The 24,570-nt window shown below is 30.3% G+C and overlaps 11 protein-coding genes across 11 annotated transcripts; 5 read left to right on the top strand and 6 right to left on the bottom strand.

The window, feature by feature from the left end:
- Positions 1-210: 210 nt before the first annotated feature.
- On the top strand, positions 211-954 carry NSG1 (Nsg1p; the record flags this gene model as incomplete). The annotated part of the gene is made up of 1 exon (XM_064858466.1): positions 211-954. The coding sequence occupies one exon, from the start codon at positions 211-213 to the stop codon at positions 952-954; it is 744 nt and encodes a 247-aa protein (XP_064714289.1).
- Positions 955-1,246: 292 nt separating this feature from the next.
- On the bottom strand, positions 1,247-1,666 carry IGO2 (phosphatase regulator; the record flags this gene model as incomplete). The annotated part of the gene is made up of 1 exon (XM_064858467.1): positions 1,247-1,666. The coding sequence occupies one exon, from the start codon at positions 1,664-1,666 to the stop codon at positions 1,247-1,249; it is 420 nt and encodes a 139-aa protein (XP_064714290.1).
- Positions 1,667-2,556: 890 nt separating this feature from the next.
- On the top strand, positions 2,557-3,987 carry ECM14 (putative metallocarboxypeptidase; the record flags this gene model as incomplete). Its single annotated transcript, XM_064858468.1, has 1 exon — positions 2,557-3,987. One exon carries the CDS (start codon positions 2,557-2,559, stop codon positions 3,985-3,987), a length of 1,431 nt encoding a protein of 476 aa, XP_064714291.1.
- A 1,071-nt stretch (positions 3,988-5,058) lies between these two features.
- PWA37_001855 (uncharacterized protein) lies at positions 5,059-7,665 on the top strand (the record flags this gene model as incomplete). Its single annotated transcript, XM_064858469.1, has 1 exon — positions 5,059-7,665. The coding sequence occupies one exon, from the start codon at positions 5,059-5,061 to the stop codon at positions 7,663-7,665; it is 2,607 nt and encodes an 868-aa protein (XP_064714292.1).
- A 417-nt stretch (positions 7,666-8,082) lies between these two features.
- ARP1 (actin-related protein 1) lies at positions 8,083-9,252 on the top strand (the record flags this gene model as incomplete). Its single annotated transcript, XM_064858470.1, has 1 exon — positions 8,083-9,252. The coding sequence occupies one exon, from the start codon at positions 8,083-8,085 to the stop codon at positions 9,250-9,252; it is 1,170 nt and encodes a 389-aa protein (XP_064714293.1).
- Positions 9,253-9,635: 383 nt separating this feature from the next.
- Positions 9,636-10,286, bottom strand: FUR1 (uracil phosphoribosyltransferase; the record flags this gene model as incomplete). The annotated part of the gene is made up of 1 exon (XM_064858471.1): positions 9,636-10,286. One exon carries the CDS (start codon positions 10,284-10,286, stop codon positions 9,636-9,638), a length of 651 nt encoding a protein of 216 aa, XP_064714294.1.
- A 1,039-nt stretch (positions 10,287-11,325) lies between these two features.
- On the bottom strand, positions 11,326-11,541 carry LSM7 (Sm-like protein LSM7; the record flags this gene model as incomplete). Its single annotated transcript, XM_064858472.1, has 1 exon — positions 11,326-11,541. One exon carries the CDS (start codon positions 11,539-11,541, stop codon positions 11,326-11,328), a length of 216 nt encoding a protein of 71 aa, XP_064714295.1.
- A 702-nt stretch (positions 11,542-12,243) lies between these two features.
- Positions 12,244-12,984, top strand: ALF1 (Alf1p; the record flags this gene model as incomplete). Its single annotated transcript, XM_064858473.1, has 1 exon — positions 12,244-12,984. The coding sequence occupies one exon, from the start codon at positions 12,244-12,246 to the stop codon at positions 12,982-12,984; it is 741 nt and encodes a 246-aa protein (XP_064714296.1).
- Positions 12,985-14,613: 1,629 nt separating this feature from the next.
- FYV6 (Fyv6p) lies at positions 14,614-15,264 on the bottom strand (the record flags this gene model as incomplete). The annotated part of the gene is made up of 1 exon (XM_064858474.1): positions 14,614-15,264. One exon carries the CDS (start codon positions 15,262-15,264, stop codon positions 14,614-14,616), a length of 651 nt encoding a protein of 216 aa, XP_064714297.1.
- A 498-nt stretch (positions 15,265-15,762) lies between these two features.
- Positions 15,763-17,781, bottom strand: NDT80 (transcription factor NDT80; the record flags this gene model as incomplete). The annotated part of the gene is made up of 1 exon (XM_064858475.1): positions 15,763-17,781. One exon carries the CDS (start codon positions 17,779-17,781, stop codon positions 15,763-15,765), a length of 2,019 nt encoding a protein of 672 aa, XP_064714298.1.
- A 460-nt stretch (positions 17,782-18,241) lies between these two features.
- PWA37_001862 (uncharacterized protein) lies at positions 18,242-23,230 on the bottom strand (the record flags this gene model as incomplete). The annotated part of the gene is made up of 1 exon (XM_064858476.1): positions 18,242-23,230. One exon carries the CDS (start codon positions 23,228-23,230, stop codon positions 18,242-18,244), a length of 4,989 nt encoding a protein of 1,662 aa, XP_064714299.1.
- Positions 23,231-24,570: the final 1,340 nt, after the last annotated feature.

Consider the following 24,570-nt stretch of genomic DNA (forward strand, 5'->3'; position numbering starts at 1 on the left):
AATATGAATATATATAAATATGTATATAAATATATATATATATAGATATGAACACATAAAGTTGTGTTTAGACAAATACATACAACATATACATGTGCATGTACCTACATAAGTAAATAGTTGAATAATAGTTGAATAATATTTGCATAATATTTGAAAAACAAAAGAAAAAAAAAGATAAAACAACATCAACAAAATATAATTTGAAATATGAAACACTCAGAGAGTGAAGTCACTTTAACAAGACCTGCATTATACTCCATTTACGATAAAGATGTTACCAACACTGTAGAAGATTATAAGGTATTAAAACAAAAATTTATCACACCAAGTAAGAATGAGCTGTCCCCACATAAAACCATCAAAATTTATCAACGTGTCCTATATTTTTTCGTGTCATGTAGTATTTTGTTTTGGATGGGTGTAATGTTTGCGAAGTTATCTACCGAGCTATACGACAATAAATCTTTGAAGAAGTGGATGCTGTCATATACCCTAGTCAAATTTACTCAGTGGTCAAATACCCAATTACCATTCCCAACTTATGTTGTGTATGGTATCTTGGGTGTATTATGTGGCACCGCTGTACCAATATTGGATAAATTTCTACTAAGTGAAAAACAGACTAAACCAGACACAGATTTAAAAGCTGTACTAAAATGTTTTAATGCATTATTTGGCATATGTTTGGGTATTAGAACAATCCAATGGTCCTCATCTTTACAAGCCTCTAGTGCGTGGGGATTATTGAACCTCATTTTATGGCTATATTTTGATGGAACTCTAAGTGTATTGCTTTTGGGTTCTCTTATAAGTGGGATTAGTGTAGCCGTCACTTATCTATCTATGAATATTAACGAGAGCGTGCCATGGTTTTATTTATTGTATATTGTGGATTTCTATTTCCTAAGTTATTTAGTCTTTGGCAAGACAGGAAGATATCTATTACAATAAATGTCGGTGAATGGAAGAAATAAAAAAAAAAAAAGTCAATCAGTTAATTAATCAATCAATCAATTAGTTAATGGATACTTTATTTATGTATAGGGTATAAAACGTTAAAACAAATAACTATATATATAGATGCATAAATATACATATATATGTATATATGTAAATGCTTGTTCATAACTTATAATTATGGAACACAGATTGATTGATAGGGAAAAAGACAAACATAAAGATAATTACCATTTACGTTATTGTTGTTATTATTTTGAGGAGAAAATGGGGTGCTTAATGTTTATCATTTGGATGGAGATTTTGGTGGTGGACCACTCGATATACTGCCCTGTCTTTCAATTTGATTTATGGTGGAGGAATCAATACTTCCAGCACTATTACTTAGTCGTCTTTGTATAATCGATTTCCTGAGTCCTGACGGGTTGGTGACAGGTAAATTATTACTTGAATGCTGGATCACATCATTGGACTTCTCAACGCCTGCTTTGCTTAATGCATAATCACCACTATCGAAATACTTTCTTTCTTGCATTTTATGCTTCAGTAGATCCTTCTTCGATGGCAACTTCCCATATAATTTATATAACTTCAATTCTTGAGTTGTTAGTTTACTAACGTCGACTTTGTTACCGTCATCATCTTTAACAAACCTTTCCTTTGTCAAATCAATTCTACTAGTTGTTGGTGAAAGTTCTTCTGTCATTGGTTCAAATATATTAGATGTTACTTTTATGAAGTTAGATCTTTTGTATTTAAAGTAATCTTAACTAGAAGAATTTCGTTCTTTTTTCTTTTCTTTTCGTTTCTTTTCTTTCCTTTATCTATTCTCTTCCAAGTGCAAACAATCAAGTGATCTAGAGAAACGAGTTCAAATGAAGTATAATTATTTTCTACCAGTTATTTATAACTGTTTTTGGTTTTTGTTTTTTGTTTTTTTTTTTTTTTGTCTCCGTATGTAATTGATGTCAGTTGACTTGATCTATATACAACAAATACTGTACCCGCATTCAACCCGTAATTAAAATAAGATGGGAATTTCGCTATCTCGTCAACAAGGGAAACGAATAGCGTGAAAAAAGAAAAGAAAATAAAATAAAATAAAGAACAAGAAAATTAAGGAGGAATCGGGAGGGGGCGGGAGGAAAGGGGATGAGGATGAGGTAAAAACGGAAGGAGAAGGAGAGGGAGGAAGAGTTGAGAGGTAAATTTTAGTGTTTTTCTTGGAATGTACAAAAACTTATGTAGGGTTTGGAAGCTTTTACCTCTAGGTCTAGATCTAGGTTTTACACTCATGCAGTTAATGTTATTTATCAAATTTTTCAGAGTGAATCTTTCTATCTTCCCTTGCTATATGTGTTTGTGTGTTTTTTCTTTAATGCTGATGGTAATACATACACAAGAATAAGAAAGAAGTTCTAGAAGATTGTTAGCAGTAATAATCACTTTTTTCTTTTTTTTTTTTTTTTACAAGTACGTTCTTTGTCATTTTATCCCACGTATCAAAAGTGAGTCAACTGGATTTATAGCTCATTTTTTCTAGTATTTATTATTCTGATCCAGTGAATCATTTATTAAGCAACTGGATAGAGAAAGATGTCCATTGTACAGAAATTACTATTGCTGATACCTTTCTTTTTCACATTGAATGCACATTGTATAACCAAACATACTGAATTATCTCCTGGTAATTATTCAAACTCTGGTGTAGTCAGATGCCACTATAAAGTTAAGGGTAGACATCTTTCCAATGATCAAATATATCAAAGATTAAACAAATATTCTAGACATATAGATATATGGACTAATAATGACCACTTTATAGATTTTCAAACACATGAGGATTTGTTTAAAAAAATCAATAAGATCTCTAAAACATTGGATGCTAACTGTGAAGTAATGATCGATAAATTAGATTCTCTAATCAAAGAAAGCTTCCCAACAAACAGAAGAGATCATGGGTTATTTAATGAAATATTAAGAGATTATCCAAATAGAAATGTTGATATCTTCAAAGTAATCAACACAAGAAATATCCATGGTAAACTATCAGAATACTTTTTCCAAGACTATAGAGATTTAAATTCACTGGAAGTTTGGTTCCATGTCTTAACTCAATGGTTTCCAGATATCCTTAATTTACAAGATTTGGGATCCACTTTTGAAAATAACCATCTCTATGCACTCGAAATCAACGTAAATAACAAAACTTCAAACCCAGATGGAAAGACTATAGTGATAACAGGTGGGACCCATTCACGTGAATGGATCAGTATTTCCACAGTGTGCTACGTAATGTTCCAATTATTAAGTGACTACGAGTCGCGTATAAATAATAAAGCAAATCATATCTTCAATTCATTCAATTTTATTTTTATCCCAGTTTTGAATCCAGATGGTTATGAATATACTTGGACCACAGATCGTCTTTGGCGGAAAAATAGGCAAGATACTGAAAACAAAGAATGTCCTGGTTTTGATCTAGACAGAACCTTTGGCTACCATTGGCAGCCAACATGGGAATATCCATGCAGCAGTAATTATAATGGCAAAGAGCCATTTATTGCCAAGGAGTCACAGTTGTTGGATCAGTATATTAAGAAGAAATTTGGTCCAGATAAAGACGAAATGTTATCTGTTTTCTTAGATTTTCACTCCTATTCACAAGAGATACTTTATCCATTTACATATTCATGTGATGTTTTACCCAATGATATTGAAAACTTATTAGAGTTGGCGTACGATTTGTCAAAGAGTATTAGAAAGTTTTCTGGGAAACAGTACGACGTTAGACAAGGCTGTAAAGATCGTGATGCCGATCTCAATCCAGCAGCTGGATCCGGGTCATTGTTAGATTACATGTATGATAAAGGTGCACGTATCAGTTATCAGATTAAATTAAGAGACACTGGTAACCATGGGTTCCTATTGCCTTCTAGGTTCATTGAACCGGTTGGTAAAGAAGCTACAGAAGTGATGAAAACTTTATGTGATTTCTTATTGAATCCAACTACATGGATGTCATAAAAATGTGAATAAGAAGTGGAATAAGAAGAAACAAAGAAACTACTTTTATTTTTTTTTTGTTAGCATTGCTATCTGTTCAATCAACATTATATATTTTAAAGATAAAATAGCTCCCTCAATAAACAAAAGAAAAAGAAAAATAAGAATTGTCTTGACTATACATAGTTATATTGATAAGAAATATAGTAGGATACAAAACACGTAACATATATAAAAACTTTATACGTTAATATTCAATAGTTGTAGACTTCGCACCATATGGTTTGCTCTAATGAAATTATAATAGATTTTTTGCTGTTGATTTTTTTTTTTTCTTTGTTTTTGCATATTGCGGGAATTAAAACTCACAAACTTTCGGAATTATTCGGTTTATAAGCCTTTCAATAAAATAAACTCGGTAATCACGGAATGGTCTTGATGCATCGCGGAATTACTTTTTTTTATGCCTATCAATTAGCTTTCAATTACCCTTTTGAGTTTATTTTGAGTCAAAATTTAAAACAAAATTGAAAACCTAGGGTCCAGGCTTAATTCATTATATATCCAATTTTATATATACACTTGTAATAGAAACGCACTCCTGATTAGACAACACCCCATGACAGTTTTTCTGTGTTTATTACCTGTTACCATATTTACTCACTATTCCTGTCACTTATTAAAATTGAATTATTCAAGTTAAACCATTCAAGATCTCTATACACTTTACACAATAGTCTAAGAACTCGTTGTAATTATTCTTTTATTTTTCTTTCTTTTTGTACAGGCTATAAATATTACCATCCGGTACTGAGGTTATAGTTAGTGTTATCAAACTTCTCATTAACTATTCCTATTGTTTTTTTTACAAGAATTTATTTGACGAAGGCGAATCATTATTGAGACAAAAAAAAATAATATATGTTTGGATAAAGAGAAAGGAACTATTGAATCTTTATTATATTTATCGATCTCAAAAGAATCAAAAGCAAAAGTCATATATCTTCATATTTAGATATTGAAAATAAGAAAATAAAAAAAAAAAAAAAAAGAGGAAGAGATAGACTTTATCTTTTTGTTTGTATTCCTTCGATGATGTCAAAGATTATTTCGCCAGATATCTCCTTAAAATGCAACTATGACCCCAGAAATAATTGTCAAGATGATCTTAAAACTAGTATAGATTCCATCAAAACACCTTTATCTGGTTCTAATTCTTCCATTTTGGAATATATTTCACTTCAAAGCAGCAATGTAATGACTCCACCTAGTCCCATCTCATCAGAAAATAGTTTCTCAAATTTAGATACCCATGTCAATAGCAGAAGCGATTGTAGTAATAATGTAGTTGTTAGTAGATCAAGTGATAAAAGTGCTAGTAGAAATAGAGGAACCAATATAGGATCTTCTAATTCTAAGAATAGCAAGTATTCAGACAATAAAAAGCCTATTATTTTCAACCCTATACTGGAGAATATAAAAGTACTAGATGCTACTGAATCAAATACAAGTGAAAATGTACTTTCAGAAGATATAGAATTAACAAAAGATTTATTTTATTATATAGATGGACAGCCTTCACATCCACCGAATTATGATGACATCAATCCTGTTAGAAATATCAGACTTCCGATTTATGAAAATACTATGCCTGTTGATAAAAATGAAAAACCTCCAGAATATACACCAACAATAAATAAGATTATTATAGTATCTTTTAAACTAGAAAGAGTATCACCATATGAACCCTCTACATCACGATTATGGAAGGACTATATTATGGAAATCAATTCTACTCAGTTAAATTTTTATTTAATCAATGATACAATAGCCGATAAAATTAAAACATTGAGAAATAATAAATCAGATCGCTTTCTTAATAACCATGCAAATACTAATAATAAAGACTCATACATCTTATCACCTAAGATAAAAAAATCTAGTGCATTTTTATCAAAACTGTCTAAAGAAAGTTATACATTTGATCTTAATGAAAATGAGCAAGAAAAAATTTGCTCCTATATTTATGAAAATAGATCTAAATATTTATTACCTTCAAATATCTTTAAAACCTATTCTTTGCAATATGCTAAATATGGTATTCCAATTGATTATCATAAGAAACCTTTTGTCTTACGATTACGCTGTGAGTCGGAACAATTTCTTATTAATTTTAATAATATTGATGATATGATTATGTGGTCAGTGTATTTATCTATTGGTATATCAGTATCATTGGATTTAGAAGTGCGAGAATTACCAAACTATAGGGTTGTACCAAGAAGACGTAGACGTCATAGACGTCGTCGTCATCGTCGTCATCACCACGGTTTTAGTCATATTCATAATCGTATTCATTTCGAAGGATTGAATCACGTAAAAGTAAATGTAGCGTTAAGTAGAAACTTTGAAGTGTCGGCAAATTCTTCAATACCAAAAAAATCAAGATCTTACAGTTTAAGCTCAGTAAGGGTCGGCCTTTCTCTCAATAACACTAATTATAATAATAATCATAATCTTCACATGTCAAATAACATTACAACTTTATTTGAAGAAAATATTACAAATTTTACAGAGTCACATAATAATACTCAAGTTATTGAAAAAAGTGCAAGTCCAAATAGTCACTTAACTAGAACTTCGGATACATTTATATCTCATAATACTTCACCATCCATCAACTCTACATATGATTTGAATAAATTTAAAAACAACACTTCTACTTCAACAATTAATGCGTCGTTTGTATCAAAGATGAGAAATATTTTCAAAATGAAGAAATCATTTTCAGAATTAAATGACAGTAAGACTATTAAACACATATCGTCCACTAATCTTTCTAACGATAGCTCAATGAACAATAAGAAATATACAAGAGTTAGAGCAATGTCTACACCATCTATTTCAAATACCCCCAAAAGTCATAATTCTGCTGATAATAAAAATTCTATAAACAAAAAATGTGATCACAAAATACCAGATTCCAGAATATGTGAGAGAAAGATTACCGAGAATCTTATACAGGAGATCCATACTCATCATAGAATGCATTCTGGAAGAAATAGGACTGAAAACACTTTTGATAATTATGAAGACAATAACGAATTGGATGAATTTGATAATATTGATAGTAATTTGACCGATGAAGATGAAGATGAAGATGATATAGATAATAGTAACAACGATATGATAGTATTTAATAACAATGAAGGTAACGTATCAATTTATGCGGAAGAAGGGTATTTTGATGATGAGGATGAAGATGAGGAGGAGGAAATCATGGACAATTCAATATCAAGCCCTATAATAAATAATTCTAGAACTCATTTAAATCAGCTTCCCATGTCTATTGAGGAGTGTGTGTATAATGAAGATGATGATAGAAAATGGCAACCGAATAAAAAAGAAATGTCAAGAAAAAGATACATAAGAGACTCTTTGAGGTGTATCAAACCTTTTGTAGAGGATCAGGAATGGATAGGGCATGTTGTTTTTAGGCCTATAAAGGAACCTTCTTTTAAGACCAATAATCCACCTATATGGACTGGAAATAATGATAATAGGAAGAAATTTAGATATTTATCAAGTAGTGATTATAGTAATGTAAAAAATCATTATTTGAAACCGTATATTGTGGGTCCAATAGGTTTCTTAAAGGCTGAAACTAAAATAGTATCACAGTTTCACCCACAGAATTAGTGCTATGATTATTCTGATTTTTTTATTAGGAGAAAAAGACAGGAGATATTATGTTGTTAACAGTAAAACTTAATTATTTATATATACTGATACCCATCTTTACATTGAATTATCTTCATTCTATAGATTTTTTTGTTAAAGTAATATATTTATCTAATTATATATAGTAATTTGATGTTGATTAGCTTAGGGCTGCTTTAATAGTATAATCATACCTTGAAGGTGGTCATTCTGAAATTGAAATGAGACATTAAATTTACTAGAATTTAATAAAAAAAACTCTAATAGAAATATCAGAAAAACAAATAAACTTTTAGATGCGTTGTAAACGGTTGGCTAATTAATATACACATACTCATATTTGTTCATGTATAAAAATTTTTACTATGTGCACAAGCATGGTAAAATAACCAAAAGATGTATAGTGGTTTTCAAGAACCACTCTATAACCAACCTATTGTTATCGACAATGGATCTAGTGTAGTAAAAGCTGGATTTAGTGGTGAGGATAAGCCAAAAGTCTTCGAATATAATATTGCAGGTAAATCTAAATATGATAAGGTTATGCATAACGGGTTGGCTGATGAGGCATATGTGGGGAATAGAGCACAAAAACATAGAGGGATCTTAAAATTAAGAAAACCAATGGATCGTGGTGTTATAGAACATTGGGATGATATGGAAATGTTATGGTCTCATATTTTTGAAGAGTCTTTACACTTAAACTGGAAGTTGAATGGATTAGAAGAATACCCATTATTGATGACAGAAGCTCCCTTGAATCATATTAAGAATAGAAAGATAATGTGTGAAGTATTATTTGAGAAATTTAATTTTGATGCTTTATATATTACAATACCAAGTGTCTTGTCACTGTATGCCAGTGGACAGACGACAGGGTGCGTAGTTGATTGTGGTGAAGGCTATTGTTCTTCAACACCAGTCTATGAAGGATTTACATTGAAATCTGCTATACGAAGAATTGATCTTGGTGGGAAAGATCTCACAGAGCAGTTGCAATTTTATATTAGGAAGACCAATGGGATTTCATTATTTACCAGCAGTGAACAAGAAATTGTACGAACTATCAAAGAGAAAGCAGGTTATATTGCATTAGATTATAAAACGGAGGAAATGGAATATGAAGAAGACCTTTCAGACTCCAAAATGGCTGAATTTGTATTACCTGACGGACAAGTTGTATCAATTAAAAAGGGAAGGTATAGAATCCCGGAAATATTATTTAATCCATCAATCATTCATTCTGAGTATGAGAGTATATCTACAATAACATCACAATCAATAAATCTGGTAGATATGGATCTTCGGCAAAATCTAAGATCAAATATTGTGTTAAGTGGTGGTAGTACAATGTTTAAAGGGTTTGGAGAGCGGTTTATAAGTGAAATGCATTATTTATCCAAGGATCTAGATTCAAATATTAGAATTTTGGCACCACCAAAAAGAAAATATACTGCATGGATAGGTGGTTCAATTTTTGCCAATTCGTTTGCTTTCAAGAAATTGTTATTAGACAAGAGGTCGTGGATTGAAGATCCGGGTGTAATCTCTACAAAATTCCTATGAAATAGAAGAAATATATCATGTGTATTATGTCATAGAGAATATTTATATAGAATAATATCCTGAGAAAAAGAATCACTGATAGAACAACCAAAAAATTCTTATATAAATAAAGTTGAATGGTATAGCCTCCCTAATCTTCATACTACTTCTCTTCTATTTCATATCGCAATATCTTATCCTATTCATCTGTTGGGTTACACTAAATGTATAGATGTCGAATGTAAAAGTTAGGACTCTTTATATTGTTGATAATAATTTACAGTACTAAATACACAAAAATATCCTATTAAATACTTTATATATTATGTTAATTGGATTCTTGTTGTTGTCTTTTTCTTTGCTTGTTTATTGCTATTATTATTATTATTATTTAACTATTTGAATTAAATACAGTAGTATCTGTCACCGAAGTCACCTAAACCTGGAACTAGATATTTCTGTTCATTCAAACCTTTATCGATACAACCAGTAACGATTTTAACATCTGGGTGAGCTCTATGATAGTTATCGATACCTTCTTTGCAACAGATTAAGTTCAAGAAAAAGATTCTCTCTGGCTTAACACCTCTTTTTATTAATACGTCAGTGGCGATGATTGCAGAACCACCAGTAGCTAACATTGGATCCAGCAAAAAGACGTATCTTTCAGAAATATCATCAGGTAATTTTTCATAGAACAATTTTGGTATAGCAGTTTCTTCGTCTCTTTGGATCAATATCTTACCGATTCTTACTGATCTGCAGCAGTCTCTTAAACCTTGTTCCATAGATTCACCGGCCCTAACAATTGAGACACCACATATTTTACCTTTAAAGCCAACACCACTGAAGTCTTCACCAGTGTGGGTAGCAACAGTTTTAGGGATCACTGGCAAATGATTTAAACCTTCTTCGACTAATAATCTAATAATTCTATCAGAATAAAAAACAAAATCAGATCTGACAGTATTTTTATCTCTAATAATGGTATAAAGACCAGTTAATTGATTTGTTTGTGGTAAAAGACAAACGTTCTTAAATGGTTCGGAAGACATTTTTTTACTATGTGGATGTGTATTTTAAACGATGTGAGATTCTTTGTTAAGAATTAAAATTAATTACAAAAAGTGCAAAAAAAAAAAAATAATGGTGTTATGCAAATTATGATAGTAAAACCAAAAAAAAGAAAAAGTTTAAATGATTACTTTAAATAAAGTATGTATCAAATGAACAACAATTCGGTTTGACCCTAGGATATTTGAAAAAGAAAAATGTGCTTTAAATATAAATATATTTAAATCTCAAACAACTTTTTGATGATTTGTAAACGTATCAAATTGTCTTGACGATAATTTATAAACTGAGATGAAAAGAAGGTGAAAAGTGCGAATCATGTAATTAACTTTTTAGAACAAGAACAAGTTGGATGTTCTATCATATATGTATATATATAAAATGAGCTATACTTGTTTAATATAAAGAAAATGTGCGATGAGGTTGAAAGAAAAAATTTTCAACTGTTATTCTTTTTTTTTTGGTGCCGATGAGCTTCAAAAATTTTTTGAGACAAAAAAATAAAAAAAAGAGAGAGAGAGAGAGCATTCATTGCCTAATTAAGTAAGCATATCCTAAATAGGTAATTGCATCTTAGAGCCTTTCTCACGGGGATACGGCGATACCAAATTGGTTTAAAGCCCTAACTAACCCTAATTTTTAACTATTTCATCTCTACTTAAAACCGTATTACATTGAAAGAAACCACAAGCCATCACGGTATCTATCAAATACATTTAGTAGGGTAGCAGTTGATAAACAAGCTGGACACTTAAAGTGTAATAATAATATCAATAATAATATAAGCAACTGTTTATTATTGAGAGGAAGGACGATATAATAGAAAGAAATCGAAATTGAAGAGCTATATTTGTTATATGTATATTTATTAGAATATGCGGTCTATTGATAGACATAGGGTATCTATGGATTATCCAAGTATTATATGTTATTAGTTTTTTTCTTATTATTTTTATTTTTTTTATCTTGGTGTTTACTTTTGTTTATATATATTATATATATTTAAATTCATTTCATGTCTCATTCAGAGTTTTGCATATAGATAATTTCTGAACCTTCCATGAGACTGATAGATGCTAAAATATTACCTCTTATAACAGTAAAGCCAAGAGATCTAGTCTTATCCTTTGAAATTTTATCATTAGAATCCCTCATATATTCAATTGTTTCATCTAAAACTAAATTCATTAATTGATCATAACCTTTTAACACACCGACTACTAGTCTTCCTCCCATCAATTTAACACGAACTTGGTGGTCTTTATATTTTGCCAAATCTAAAATGGCTTCTCTTTTAGGACTTTCGAATTTCTTTTTTTGTTGAGATTGTGAGAATGATTGTTTCTTGTCTTGTTTCTAAGAAATAAAACGAAAGGTTTCAATGTTTCCAAAAATAATTATCAATAATATATATTGTTAGTATTCCTAGCTTTGTTAGATTATCAATTAAACAGAGAATAGCCATTAATGCCAATGAAAAACCTAATACATACAGTTTCACTCATGATCTTTTTATATATGAATATAAATGTTTTGAAAATATAATATAAAAAAATGATAACTTCTCTCCCTAGCAAGCAGATAAGTTACTGTTAACAATTTGTGACAAAACCTTTCTTGTAGATCTATTGAATAATATTATCAATTTGTTCAAATATAAATCCACTTAGTTTTATTATGGCTTCTTTTGTTTGTTTGTTCAACATTCATTTTATTTCTTTTTTTTACCTTTTAGATATCTTCAATTAAAATTAAAAAAAAAAAATTGATATATTTGCCATAGAATTATGTTCAATTCAAAAAAGAACAAACTACTTACAATGGGTAAATGACTAGTATCCTATACTTTGAATAAATTAGTTAATAAAAAGCCATTATAAAAACTAAGATATTAAATAAAAAACATAACTAAAGCCAGTGAAATCAATTTTTATACACATGAAGAATATTTTTATTGAGTCTGAATTTGTATCCACCTCAAAAGACTTTCCAAATAATATTTTATACAGTGAGTTATGTGAAAAATTATATAAATTGACTGGGATTGAATTAGATGATATGAATATTCAAGTTACATATACAAGTAAGCCTAATCAGTTGATAGATTTAAATACATCGAGCCCAACTATTGATTTATCAAACGTAGAAAAAATTAAAGTCTTGGATACAAATGAGAATTCTCTGATAAATCAATTAAAAAGATCGAAAACAAGTAAAAATAATTCTAATTATAATAATAATAATATATTTCAATTGTCAGAAGAAGACTACTTGAGGAAAAAAGATTCTGTATTGAATTGGAAAAAGAATAATAAATTAGGCAGATTTGACCCTGTATATAATGAACAATTAAAGCAAAATAGATTACGACAGCAAGAACAGGTACAAAACCTGGAACTGAATCAAAGATGTTTGGTCAAATCTTCTACTGGTCCTCATACAGAGAGAAGAGGTTGGTTAAGGTACATTGGAAAAATTCCAGAAATTAATAATGATGATATTTGGTGTGGTATTGAATTTGATAAACCATGCGGTAAGAATGATGGTTCAATAAAGGGCAAACAATATTTTGGTCCATTAAAACCAAACTATGGCGGGTTTGTTAAACCTCTATGTGTGTTGACAGACCCTAAATATATTCCAACTGTTGAAGATGGCATATCAGATGAGGAAATATAGATAGACTTATCCACTTTTTTATTGTGGTTTATCCACATCAAATCAAGTTTAACTGATAAAAATAAAAAGAAATTGATTTAATAAACTAATAACTATCTAGAGACATATTGCGTACTTTAAATATCCTTAATGTGTTTTTATACAATCCAAATCAAACAGGAAGAGAAAGTTGAATATATGCTATATTATTACTATAATCTTATATGCATATATGGATTATAGTCTTTTTTATGCATGTATTCGTATATGTATATATGCATATACATACATGTCCAATGTGTTTTTTTCGTTTAATAAACTGGTACAGCTATTGACACGGAAATTATATCTATTTTAACTATTCTACCATCAACCAATGCACAATTAGACATATTATGTATCACTTGCATCCATAATAACGTAATGTTTTCCAAAAAAAAAAAAAAAAAAAAAAAAATATATATATATATATACAATTTTAAAACCATTTAAGAGATCTTCACTTTTTAATTTGATTATTTTCGTACTATTTAATCTTCTAATATTTTTTTTGCAAAGACTTTCGGCATTGGTACTAATATTCAAATTATAAAATATTAAAATTTTGTTTTCTGCCTATGATACTGTATCAGTAATTAATACACTATGGATATGTACTAAACTCCACTGGACTCTTTATGTAATCCTCTTTATATTGTTTAATTATTTGGGTAAATAGATACTTTTATACAAGTATATTCTACAGATCTATTTTGGCGTGTATAGCAGCAGCTCAGCTGTGAAGGCTCCTCTGATGGATGATACGAATTTTCTAGAATATTTCTACTTAATAGTTCTTCAACTCCACTTCAAAACAAAACAAAACAAAACAAAGAATCCTTTTGACATATTTTTCGAATCAAATAAAAAGAAAGGATAAAAAAAATAGGTGATCATTCATAGAGAAAGAGAAAAAATTATTAGAGTTAAGAGGTATTTTAGTGATTTTATTTTTTTAAATATAAGATTTTAAAAAAGTTAATACGATTTAAATGTGTTTTATTATATGATTTTACAGGGTATATAAAGAAAATGGAAAAATAAGTAGAAATTTTTATCATGCTTCATGTAATGTTGAATATTATTCAAAAAGCTTGTAGCTTAAATGGGCAAGATGGCATTCTGATAAGACTTATGAGCTTTATTACTATTATAAATAAGGTAAGTATAACGAAATGAAGGTCTACCTTTTTTACCAGATTATGATGAAAACATTTTGGAAAACATTTCTGAATATCTTTTCCATTAACTTAATCACACCGCATTTAGAAAGATAAATATTTATAAAACTTGTTTGAAATTATGACAGGTATTAATTTAGCATGTTATAATTGCAAAAATACTTCAAAATTTAATACATAAATAAAACTTATACTAATCGCTTTGCTTTAAGTGTGTTTTTTTGTTGGGAGAATTTGATATGAATAATGGAAAAAGTAGCTTGATTTTATCAATTAACATAAAAAATTTCACAAGTTCAAAAAAGAATTCACCTGGAATATTTTTCTGGAACTGAAAATATATTCACATAATTACCTTTTATATCAACTTCAATACCTGTCTGTGTATTTGTTACTGTATCCATAATTGTCATCGTTATTATCATTATCATTATGATTTTGGTTTGATTTTTTGTATAGAGATTCCAATTTTTCTCTGTTTCTTCTTGACAATACCAATAGACATTGGAGAAATGGATTTTTCGACAACTGTCTTATTTGCAAAACCAGGGTTTGTTTTTGATTGATTATTCTCAGTCAATATATTTTTTTTGATTTCGAACTCATTTATTTTATTATGTAAATAGTTATTTAATTCATTGTCTTTTTTAGCTTCCTCTGCTCGTATCTTTTGAAAATAATCTAATTCTTGCTTACTCAACTTATTAAAACTTTCCTTTTTTTTAACTAATTTTTTGAATTCACGTTGTTTCTTAATAGCATTAGCCCTTAGTTGTTCCTGTAATGATTTCCTTTTTCTTCTCAGTCTTTCATTCTCGTACCTCTTCTGTTGTTGCTCTTCCTTCCTCTTTTGTGTGTCAATGTCTGCAGAACCTTCTGACACAAAGACCAAAGATCTTTTTTTTCTTTCTCCCCTGTTACCTCTATATAGAGTATTATGAGAATTTGTGGAACTTGTAACATTTAAATTTTTTTTATTATTAGATATGGGACTAGTTGTTGAACTAGTAGTTGTGTTGGTATTATTAACAGTATTTTTGGGAGAGCCATTACTCTCCTTAGTTATCGTGCCATCACTCATTGCGTCCTTTTTTTAATACTTCATAAACAAAATGAGATCCAATCTTTTTCTAATTTCTTTTTTAAAAAGAATATTACAGAATGTACGTAAGTGTTATACTTCACCATTTAAGCCATATACTTTGATCTGCACCCTGAGGCTTTTTAAAGCACTTAAAAAGTTACTTTGTAATAAAATACAAGTTTTTTTTTTTTGATTTTTTTGTAATTTTTGACTACAAAGAAAATATATCTAGATTTTTGGCAATTTCAACTGAAAAAGTTGTTGATAAATTCCATTTATTCCCTTGGATTTAACAAGACTGACAGAACAGTAACTGATATCTCTGACATATTATTTTGAATTATATAGAGAATCATCTGCGTACTAGTATAGAACATGCTATGGTTTTTTTATACTGTTTCAGATTGACTGAAACTATATATAAATATATAAAGTGACAGTATGGAATTAACTAGAACAGTGTTTTCCTCAAATATCAATATATATAATCTAAGTTTAACTTTTTAAGTCATCTATTGTTTCTTCAGAACATTGTGACCCATTTAATAATAAGTTATCGTTTGTATAGGGAAATAAATATTGTTGGTTTTTGTCTTTGTTTGTGTCAGAATAGGATGACTGATCAATTGAATGATATCTATTATATTCATAGCTGGTGTTGTTATCTTTACATTCCATCATTATATCGTTAAGAAAAATATCATCTGAACTGTGAAAGTCCATATTCTTTTTGCCATTGCTGCTGTTGTTATTAATCTTGTAATTTTTAGGGTTATCAGAATAAAGATGAGAAAAAGTAATATTGGTAGCTGATAGCTCATTAGTGTTTAATTCTGATGAACTTAGCTCAGCATCTTTATCTATTTGGTTCGTTGAGGATTTTAGTTTGCTGTCACTGATATAGGCATGATACTGAATATATTTTGGATTATTATATATTGGAAAATGGGTAGAGTATAATAAGGAGCCTAGTATTACTATGTTTTCCCTGTTTGGATATTTTATAGATTTTGTTTCGATGTCTTTAATGTTAATTGGTTGCAATAGCCGTTTATCAGGGGACGGAATTATTTTAAAATTTAATTTGGGATAATCTTGAATTATATTACCCTGTCTCTTTTCAAATATTTCTCTTTCCAATTCTTCTAGTCTTTGGATATTGATGAGTTTAGAAACGTTTTTATGTTCAGAAAATGTTTTTTCTCTCTTATTCATAAAATATGGTATTTTTGGAGTTTGTAATTTAGTAGGTGATGACATTTTTGAACTAGATAAACAAAACTTTGTATTAAGTGTATTTATTAAATTTAGATCATGGATGTCTCTATGGATATTTTTATCTATGATATTTTTGATATTTGATTTGTTTTCAAATGTTGCTTTCCCATTAATTATATCTTTATTGGATTCTTTCAATGGTGATGATTCTTCTAAGAAATTAGTACTAAAAAACATTGGTTCAATTTTGTTATCACTGATGGAGAGTTCAGATTGTTGTCCTCCATTATTATAATTTGCAGGAGATCTACCTCGGATAACTAGTGGTGGTGTCTTAATTTCTATTAAATTAACAAAATATTTTTTGGAATAGTTCAAATTGGACATATGTAAAAATTCAATTCCATTGGTTTCCTTTAATTCAATAGTATTTGGGATCTCCACTGTTACACCTAAAATTACATACAGCTGGAAGTAACGTCCAATAGAATTGGATTTTCTAATTCCACTAGAACAGCTAAATTGAATCCTTTCAAATTTTGCAACTTTGTCTATACATTTAGTAGGATAGTTTTTATACAGTGGATCGATAATATTATTGGTATTATCCTGGTGCAGATAATTATATATGTTAGGGTCATTAGAATTTTTCCCTTTATCATCTTTACAATAAAAATAAAATGCTTTTTCTAATTCTCCATTTTTTTTGGGACACTTGATATTAGTTATATTCCTTATTGTATCATGATCTGGTAGATTTGCTGGAACTACAGGACAAATCTCTGGTTTCCCGTGTGGACCTTTGTCCCTCTTTGCGGTATGTTGAACTAAATTTATTTCTTTATCAGAATTTTCAACTTTAGACAGAATTTTTATTCCAAATTGTATTATCTTACAAGTTATTAAATTTCCGTTTTCTTTTAATTCCAACGTATAAGAATCATTGACAAATTCCATAAGATCAGTGATTGATGATTGGAAAGAGGCTGCCAAAGTAAAATAGTTTCTTTTGTATCCTATCCATTGGTTATCAATTAGATCGAATCCTCTATCTATTCTTGATGTTAAATTGAAGAAAACACCATGCTTCTGACTTGTTCTGACTATATGATCATATTGTTTATGCAGTGAAAATGAAGGTCCGATTTTAAATTGCAGACACGATCTAGGGGGGATCTTTGATTTATAAACATTGATTTTTTGTTTTTGTAATGGAGTTCCAGTATATAAATCAGGTAATTCTGCAATATTACAATACTTCTTGGGTGAATCTTCTTCGTCAAGTTTCTGTTTCATTATTTTTTAAAATATATTAATTCTTAAATCTTTAAAATAAAAAAAGAAAGTTAGCAATGGATAGTTTTGATAAGAAAAGATGTTGGGAATGAGCGCCTTTATTCATTGGATATATAGTAAACATTCTCAATATTATATTAAACAGATTTAGTATACAAAATTATAATAAAGTTCTTCACTTTCTTTCTCTATATACAACATAGAAATAATAATATAGAAAGATTGTAAATAAGATAAAAATAATGTATGATGAAATCCTTGGCTTTATATATGTTAACATTCAGCCATTTTCCTCTACGAACAGTAAGATATTTAATAAATAAACTCAACAACTTTTGGTGACCTCTCAACAATTATTACTCAACAATTTATCGTTTAGTGTCTGCTAAAATCTTATTGTTCTATCTATTTTATCATAGAACATTCTATTTCAACATACCACCCATAGATCAATTCAATTTTAGTAGATCCAATTCTCAGTTAACTTGGCAAAAATTTTAACACTCAAAGGTTTTGTAAGAATATCAGCAACGTTTTGACTTGTGTTAATATAATTCACTGATATATTATCATTTTCAATTTCTTCAGCAATGCGTAAAACCTTAGTACCATAAAATTTATTTTTGATTTTTGATATGTCTCTTACTTTGATTTGATGGAGACTAGTTTGACTGTCAGTTAATATTGAACACCTGACCTCCTTGTCTGATATAGCCTGAATTAGAACATTTAAATTTCTTAATCTTGGAATTGCTTCACAAATTGAATAAATTTCACTTTCGGTAGAAGAGGTGCATGTAATTGTTGACTTAGATGACCTAGCACCAATCAAATTTCCATTTAGATAATACATATTTCCAAATTGTGATTTCATATCGTGTTGATTTGCAAAAGCAGCATCAGTTACAGCAGTTAAATAGTTAATGTTGGAGTTGGACGTCTTGTGCCATATGAGCCGTTTGTTCCTTGTTGACCAAATAAACTGAATTAGTTGTTTGGTTAGACTCATGACTTGTTTTGATGGATATAGAGTATGTCTAGCTAGCGTGTTGACATAATATAATATATCATATCTGTACTTGTAACCGACATATGAAGCTAAACCGATTGCTTTTTGTAGCCATTTCACCTTATTCTTGTACTCCTGCTCAGTCGGAAAAAATTCCCTTTCTCTTATAATTTCATTAGGTGTTCCTGGAACTTTTCTACTTTTATTAAGGTCTACACGTAGATTCGGTAGTTTTTCTTCTAAAGATTTAGCCATACCCATTTTCATGGATAATCCTTTAATATATTCTATTTCCAGACCGAGAACATCATATTGATTAATCTTTTGAGCACCGTCATTGACAACTTTGGTTTCGAACTGTGATTGGAGTTGAGAAATAAGGTCATTTGTTAGTTGACGATTATTAGTTAATAATACCATATCATCGACAAAAAGACATAATATCACGATTGAATCATTGATTTTTTTATAAAATACACAAGGCCATCCTGGTACAAAATTCATATGACAACTATTAATAATAAAATTGGTTATCTTCTTATACCAGTTTGCACCAGACTGTTTCAAACCGTAAAGTGATTTCTTTAGTCTATGTACTGTATTTCGTAATCCTAAATGGGGTGGAGAACGAATGTACAGTTCTTCTTCCAATGGAGCATACAAGTAAGCAGATGATATATCTAATTGTATAATATCATAGTTGTTTTGTAAAGCTATTGATAGACAGGACATTAGAGCGTAATGGTGAACAGTGTTTGACATCAGATCTGGTTGATAAGTCGAAGCTTTTTGTTGGTCTCCCCTAGCAACTAACCTGCATTTGTGATGACCATCTCGCTTGACACTAAAAATAAACATAGAGTTAATAATTTTGGATTTGTCTACTTCTGTAGCTTCAATAGTTTTTACCGACCAGGTACCCATTTTCGTCAGCTGAGATATCTCTTTATCATATGCTTCTTGGAATTTTTCTTTTTCAATTGGATCCCTATTGTGTGTGATTGCTTGAAAATATTGTAATGGACCATGCTGGTTGTTCTCTTCACTGCTGACCTGGTTTATGGTGTGGCGTGTAGCAGCAATGTAATTTACTGCATATGTTTTTGTAGTTTTCCTACGTTTACCAATACGTGCCTTAGTTCTTTCGTCCCTGTCTCGCTTCTGCCGTTCTTTGGCATCGACAGGTTCAGGCGTTTCTACATTGGTGTTCTTTTGACGATTACCAGATCTTGTACCACCCAAGGTACTATTGTCAACGTAGAAATTATCAGTAGGAATGGGGGTGAGTTTTGATGAACGATTACTAGATGGTGGTGTAGATGAAGATGTAGATGAAGATGTAGTATCAGTAGAGACAGCAGTGGGCAGTGGTGATGATTCATCAGAAGTAGGATGAGATGAAGGTTCAACAAGAGTTAAGGGTAGTTGATTAGGATCATTGATGTCGATGGGAGTGATTAGTTCCTCTAAATCAGAAGAGGTGGGATGAGTAGTGTGGTTGTTAGATGGATTTGAATTGGAAGTAGTATTGGTGGTGATATTCAAATCAGCATCAGCATCATTTTGAATTAAAATTTTATCTTTAAAGAGTGGATCTTTGTTAACGAGGGAAGATGATTTGGGTGATGAGGATAGAGTAGATAAAACTGTATCTTTATGATTATCAGAAGGTGTGGCTTCAATTTCGTCCTTTGAAGATGTAGTATGTTCAAATTTTGATATAAAAGTTGTGATGAGATCGTCGAATATAGAATCATCATATTCTTCATTTTCATGAATATCAACGTCATGTTTAATTGGAACAAAATTGGATGAGGATACCACCCTACGTTTAGTTGGGAGGTAAAATAAATAGCCATAAGATTCAGCATCTGGTATTAGAGCAAAACCTTTTTCACCTCTGACATGTAATTTGGAGGCAGTTTTATTGAGGTTAATAATGACCGGTTGACCGAATGGTAGCAGTGACTTGGTATCAAGTCCTAGTAAACCGACTTTAGACCGAGGTGAATCCCTCATAGAATTGTTATATATGGAATTACGGATTATAGTTGCATATTGCACAGCGTAATACCATAGGTGGTGTGGGAGTTTTGCACTATTCATAATAGTACGACAATCATTTAATAATGTTAAATTTAATCGTTCCGCAACACCGTGAGCTTGGGAATCACCTGCGTCGGTATAAACAATTTGAATACCGTTTTCAGAAAGAAACGTTTTTACTGCAGAGTTGGTGTACTCTGTTCCCCGGTCAAACTGGAATTTTAATATGGGGGTTTTGAATTGTCGCTCAATAGTCGCAATAAAGGACTTGAGGACATGTAGGATCGTTGCATCATCTTTCCTTTTTAGTAAATAAGTCCACTTAAACTTAGATGCCTCATCAGTGAACGATATAAACCATTCAGGTTTTGTAGCCACAGTTACTGGTCCAAACAGGTCAGAATGAATATATTGAAATGGTTTGAACACCTGCTGGTATTGCAGACGTGAACCAACAATATGTGGTCTCTTCCTGCTTTTTCCTTTGAGACAGTCCTGACACTGAAAATTGTTAAGGTTAGACCAATCAATTTCGTCTATAGATAGATTATTGAAGGTTTTATTTTTGATGGATGTATAGATTGACTGAACATTGACGTGACCTAAAATGCGATGAATCATGTCTAAAGGAAATTTAGTTTTTAACGCATTTACAGATTTACGGGTTGCAGTAGATGGAAATACAATATGATGATTGGATAACCAATGTAAACCCTTTGAGGAGTCAATGTTTGCTGCAACATCACCATTAGCATCTTCAATGGTGTTGAGACGCTCGTTTAAAAACAGATGGTGAGAACGGAGATCACTAGTAGATAAAATGGTGTGATCAATTGTGGGTGTGTAAAAGGCATGAATTTTTATTTGGCTGCCATTTAATGTTTTTAGAATTAAATCACCCTCTTGATCGTATGGGATATCCGTGTTGGAGCATGAGGTTATTTGAACAGATTCAGGATGAGAGTCACGAAGATTGTGCAACATCTCTTTATGTTTTACAAGGGTGACCGTAGCACCGGAATCTAGCATCATATAATATGCAGGATTTAGTGAAGTTGAAATAGGCCTAAGTAAGGTTGGATCGACTGGGTTATTTTGTTGAGGAATAGAGGTGCTATTTGAATGGGTTTTAACTTGGCTAACCTTTTTAGAACGAGCTTTGGTAGATTTGGCTTTTGGCTTAACTGTTGAAGGAACTGTAGTATTTTTGGTGTTCAACACAGTAGATGTGTTGTTTGCTCGTTTATTCACTGATGGATTTGTTGGATACTGTTTTTTTGAAGAAGATGGAGGATTAGGGGAAAAATGTGGATCGGAAATTTGTGAAGCTTGATGGTAGTATTGATATTCTCTCTTGATAGAAGAGAAAATGTCGTTTATAGTATATGGGGTATCACTCTTAAAAAAGTGTTTAGAAATGGATTCGTAAGTACCTGTTAACGTATCAAGAATTGTTTGTTTTAGCAGGTACTCGTGGGTTTGAAGATCCGTGGGGTTCAATTGATCAATTAAGTTATGGAGATAACTTGTAAATTGAAATGCTGGGTAGCCACCATTATATTTTAAAGATCTAATAGTGTTGATAATGGTATTGACATTACTGCGTTCAATGTCGTATGTCATGGCCTGACGAATAACATCATAGGGATGCATTTGCTTGTGAAAGCATTCTTGAACCCAATCAGGATAACTGCTCTGAGGAACAAGGGTGAAAAATAAATTAATTAAACCTTGAGATTCTTCTGGCGTTGGATCTCTTACAGTACGATCGTGTGAATCAGGAACCAAATCTTTTAGACCAGAAGCAATCAAATGTTTTATTAAGGAATGAACCCAGGAGTTAAATAGACCAACACTAGAGCAGTAAAATAAAGTAGTTGGAATGTATGGGTTGTTATATTTACATGAATGGTTAGGTGAACCTGGAAACATTGGTTGGATTGGATTGATGGGAGAATAATATCCCGGTAGTTGACCATAATAAGGAAATGGCATATAAGCGAAACCAGTTGGTTGTTGGTAACCGTTTATTGGAATATGATGGTCATATGATGGACCATTAGTACCAGAATCAGGATAGGATGACTTTCCAGCCTGAGAAGGATTGTTCGGCGTGGAAGAACCGTATGGAGCAGATTGCTGATCTGGAGAAGCATTGTTTCCAGATTCCCTAGAAGATGGGTCAACATCTGTTGTAGCATTTAAATTATGTTCCAACTGAGGGTTGGATGGGATGTTGGATGCAGTGGAAGCGTCTTGACTGGTATTTATGTTAAAAGCTTTAATACCAGCGCCCGTGGAGGGATTTACAGCACTAGGATCACTAGTGTGTCCAGACAGAAAGCTACCATGTTGGGAATGAGCGCCTTTATTCATTGGATATATAGTAAACATTCTCAATATTATATTAAACAGATTTAGTATACAAAATTATAATAAAGTTCTTCACTTTCTTTCTCTATATACAACATAGAAGTAATAATACACAAAGATTGCAAATAAGATAAAAATAATGTATGATGAAATCCTTGGCTTTATATATGTTAATATTAAGCCATTTTCCTCTACGAACAGTAAGATATTTAATAAACATACTCAACAACCTTTGGTGACCTCTCAACAATTATTACTCAACAATTTATCGTTTAGTGTCTGCTAAAATCTTATTGTTCTATCTATTTTATCATAGAACATTCTATTTCAACAAAAGAGTACACTTGAATATAGTTTCTTTATAAACAAATAAGTAATGTGACTTATAGTTTTGACATGTGCGTATAAAACATTTATTTGATTTATAAAATTGGTCTCTACACTTTTAAATTTAAAAGGTTCTTTTTTTTTTTGTTTGTAACCGCCAAAGTTCACCACGAAAAAAATTACAATGTTTCGTCAAAAATTTTCATAAATCACCTAATTATTAAATGGAAATATTATAAAAACACCATAAAAATTAAATCCAGAAAATATACCAAAATATGGATATTAATTATATATAAACATTTTTGTTGAAATAGAATGTTCTAATAATGAAATAGATAGAACAATAAGATTTTAGCAAACACTAAACGATAAATTGTTGAGTAATAATTGTTGAGAGGTCACCAAAGGTTGTTGAGTATGTTTATTAAATATCTTACTGTTCGTAGAGGAAAATGGCTTAATATTAACATATATAAAGCCAAGGATTTCATCATACATTATTTTTATCTTATTTGCAATCTTTGTGTATTATTACTTCTATGTTGTATATAGAGAAAGAAAGTGAAGAACTTTATTATAATTTTGTATACTAAATCTGTTTAATATAATATTGAGAATGTTTATTATATGTCCAATGAATACAGGAGCTCATTCTCAACAATATTCCAGATATTACCAAAGCTAATGATCACGAATAAGTGATAATATTTTTTTCATATCTATTACAATTAAAATCCTCCAAGCTTTTATTTTTCATGTATAGATATAAATATAACAATGAATATAAAAAATAAGTATCTAAAATTTCTAAAATACATCTGTAAGATTTTTTTCATTATATTCCTTTCCTTGTCCCAGCATATAAATTCACTTTTGTGATGAATATGTTACTCTCATTTATCTCTTAACCATCATTACTTTTTACAGTTCATTTCCAAATATAGACTAAATTATTCATATGTGTTTATCTAATATTTCCCAACATACAAATATCTATTCAATAAGAGTATATATACAATTATATATCTTTT

Source organism: Arxiozyma heterogenica (genome assembly GCF_036370985.1).
Source record: "Arxiozyma heterogenica strain weizmannii chromosome Unknown scaffold_18, whole genome shotgun sequence".
Classification (NCBI taxonomy): domain Eukaryota; kingdom Fungi; phylum Ascomycota; class Saccharomycetes; order Saccharomycetales; family Saccharomycetaceae; genus Arxiozyma; species Arxiozyma heterogenica.